Source organism: Cyprinodon variegatus, unplaced genomic scaffold (assembly GCF_000732505.1).
Source record: "Cyprinodon variegatus isolate N-32 unplaced genomic scaffold, C_variegatus-1.0 Scaffold609, whole genome shotgun sequence".
NCBI lineage: Eukaryota > Metazoa > Chordata > Actinopteri > Cyprinodontiformes > Cyprinodontidae > Cyprinodon > Cyprinodon variegatus.
The window spans coordinates 20,953-22,647 of record NW_015151062.1 but is presented as its reverse complement, the minus strand read 5'-3'; the positions used below and the strand labels follow the sequence as shown (position 1 = coordinate 22,647).

The following is a 1,695-nucleotide window of genomic DNA, read 5'->3' as shown; positions in this document are numbered from 1 at the left end:
TTTAGTTTAACAACAACAACAACAACAAAAGGCGTTGCCATGGCCACCAGTCTCTCCTGCTTTATAATCTCTGGTTTTAAAATCAGACATGGAGCCATTTTCATGTTGCCAAGCTTTATATATTAGATAATTAAATCTAAAGTTGATCTAGATTTGGCTGCTGACGGTGAACATCTCCATCCATTGATCCATTGTTTGGATCCAACATGGCGGTCGCACAGCCTGAGGAGTCAGGTGACAGAGGAGCTCCCTCTGCTCCTCCCTCTGTCACCTGACCGCCATCTTCCTCTGTGCCGCAGACAGACACCTGCAGACAGCGCCAGTAGATCCCAGATCGAGTCGATCCGCGCAGCCGGAACTCAGGTGCAGACAGTCCGCGTCCCTCAGCGGGTCCCCCCCGGAGCTTCCAGCCATGGTGTTCGAGTCCATGGTCAGCGACCTTCTCAACAGGTTCATCGGGGACTACGTGGAGAACTTGGACAAGTCTCAACTGAAGATCGGGATCTGGGGAGGTGAGCCGCTGTGCTAGCTGGCAGCTACCGCTGCCAAACAGGGACGTCAACCAGACTCAGTTCAGAAAATCCCGCATTTCCCCCACTGCTGGTGGCATGCCTTCTTTATATCATATTCATAATCCATGATGGGCCTGATTGGAGGATTACAGTTTGCTCTTTAATTCGGCTCCTATTGAAACCACAAACATCCATTAATTCAGCCTAAATTAAAACTTTTTTTGCTGGTGACACTAAAGGCGGAAACGATCAGAGCAGCGCGGCTATAATTTCACTGCTTCATGGTAGATCATAGATCAGCTGACAGCTGCTGAGATGTTGGCCGAATGAAAGTGTGTTACAGGCGGAGCCCAGTGAGCCACAGAGCTGCCTGTGTTCAGCTGTAGGTCCAGGCAGAGCAGAGTTCATTCACCCCCCTGTCATCAGAGGGAGGGCTGGCCTGGAGGATGGAGCTTCATGGGGTAAACAAGTGATCGATCACTGCCCTCACCTGCCCCCCGCTGGGATACACGGGGCTCATGCACCTGCGCAGGTGAATCAGACTGATCCACCTGCGCAGGTGGGTCAGTGGATCAGACTGATCCCAGAACAGAGAATATTCCACCGTTCAGCGCGCCAAGATAAGCAGCAGCTTTATCAACACCCAGACCCCCCACCCCCCCCACACACACACACACTCACTGTGGTTCCATCAGTTATAGACCTTATTATGGACATATTTCATGGCAAACATTAATGTCATTGTAAAAACCAGAAAGGCCAACTTGCCAAAATATATGAAGAAAAATAAGAAAAGTGCTTCTAGAAGAAATTCAGGAAAAACTCTGAGAGAAAGAAACACATATTGTTTGGTCCAACCTTAGATTGGAGGTCCTGGGGGGGCCACAGAGGTAGGCTACTGCATGGGGGGGTCACCAAAGTTTTGGTTGATTAGACTTTTTTTATATCCCCTCCTGCAGTTTTTCCCACTAATTGAAATGTCTTTAAATCCACATTAACATGAATCCAACAGACTGTAGTAAACAGATAAATGGAGGCAGAAGATGTCTTTCAGTCATCAATGCCAGGGTAGCTGTAGACCAAATGTATGGGGGGGCAACGGATTTAGATATATTAATAAAGCTGCATGAAGTGAAATTTCTATTCAATTAGGTTTAATTAAAATTCTATGTCTTATCAGGTC

At 47.7% G+C, this 1,695-nt stretch overlaps 1 protein-coding gene across 1 annotated transcript in view; it reads left to right on the top strand.

Annotated features, from left to right (window-relative positions):
- Positions 1-321: 321 nt before the first annotated feature.
- Positions 322-1,695, top strand: part of LOC107096255 (vacuolar protein sorting-associated protein 13C-like) — a gene marked incomplete at its 3' end in the record, with an annotated part of 22,319 nt that continues 20,945 nt past the window's right edge. Inside the window, exons 1-2 of the mRNA XM_015392836.1 lie at positions 322-522; positions 1,329-1,363. Of these exons, the coding sequence (XP_015248322.1) occupies positions 413-522; positions 1,329-1,363 (145 nt within the window). The remainder of the gene's footprint in view (positions 523-1,328; positions 1,364-1,695) is intronic.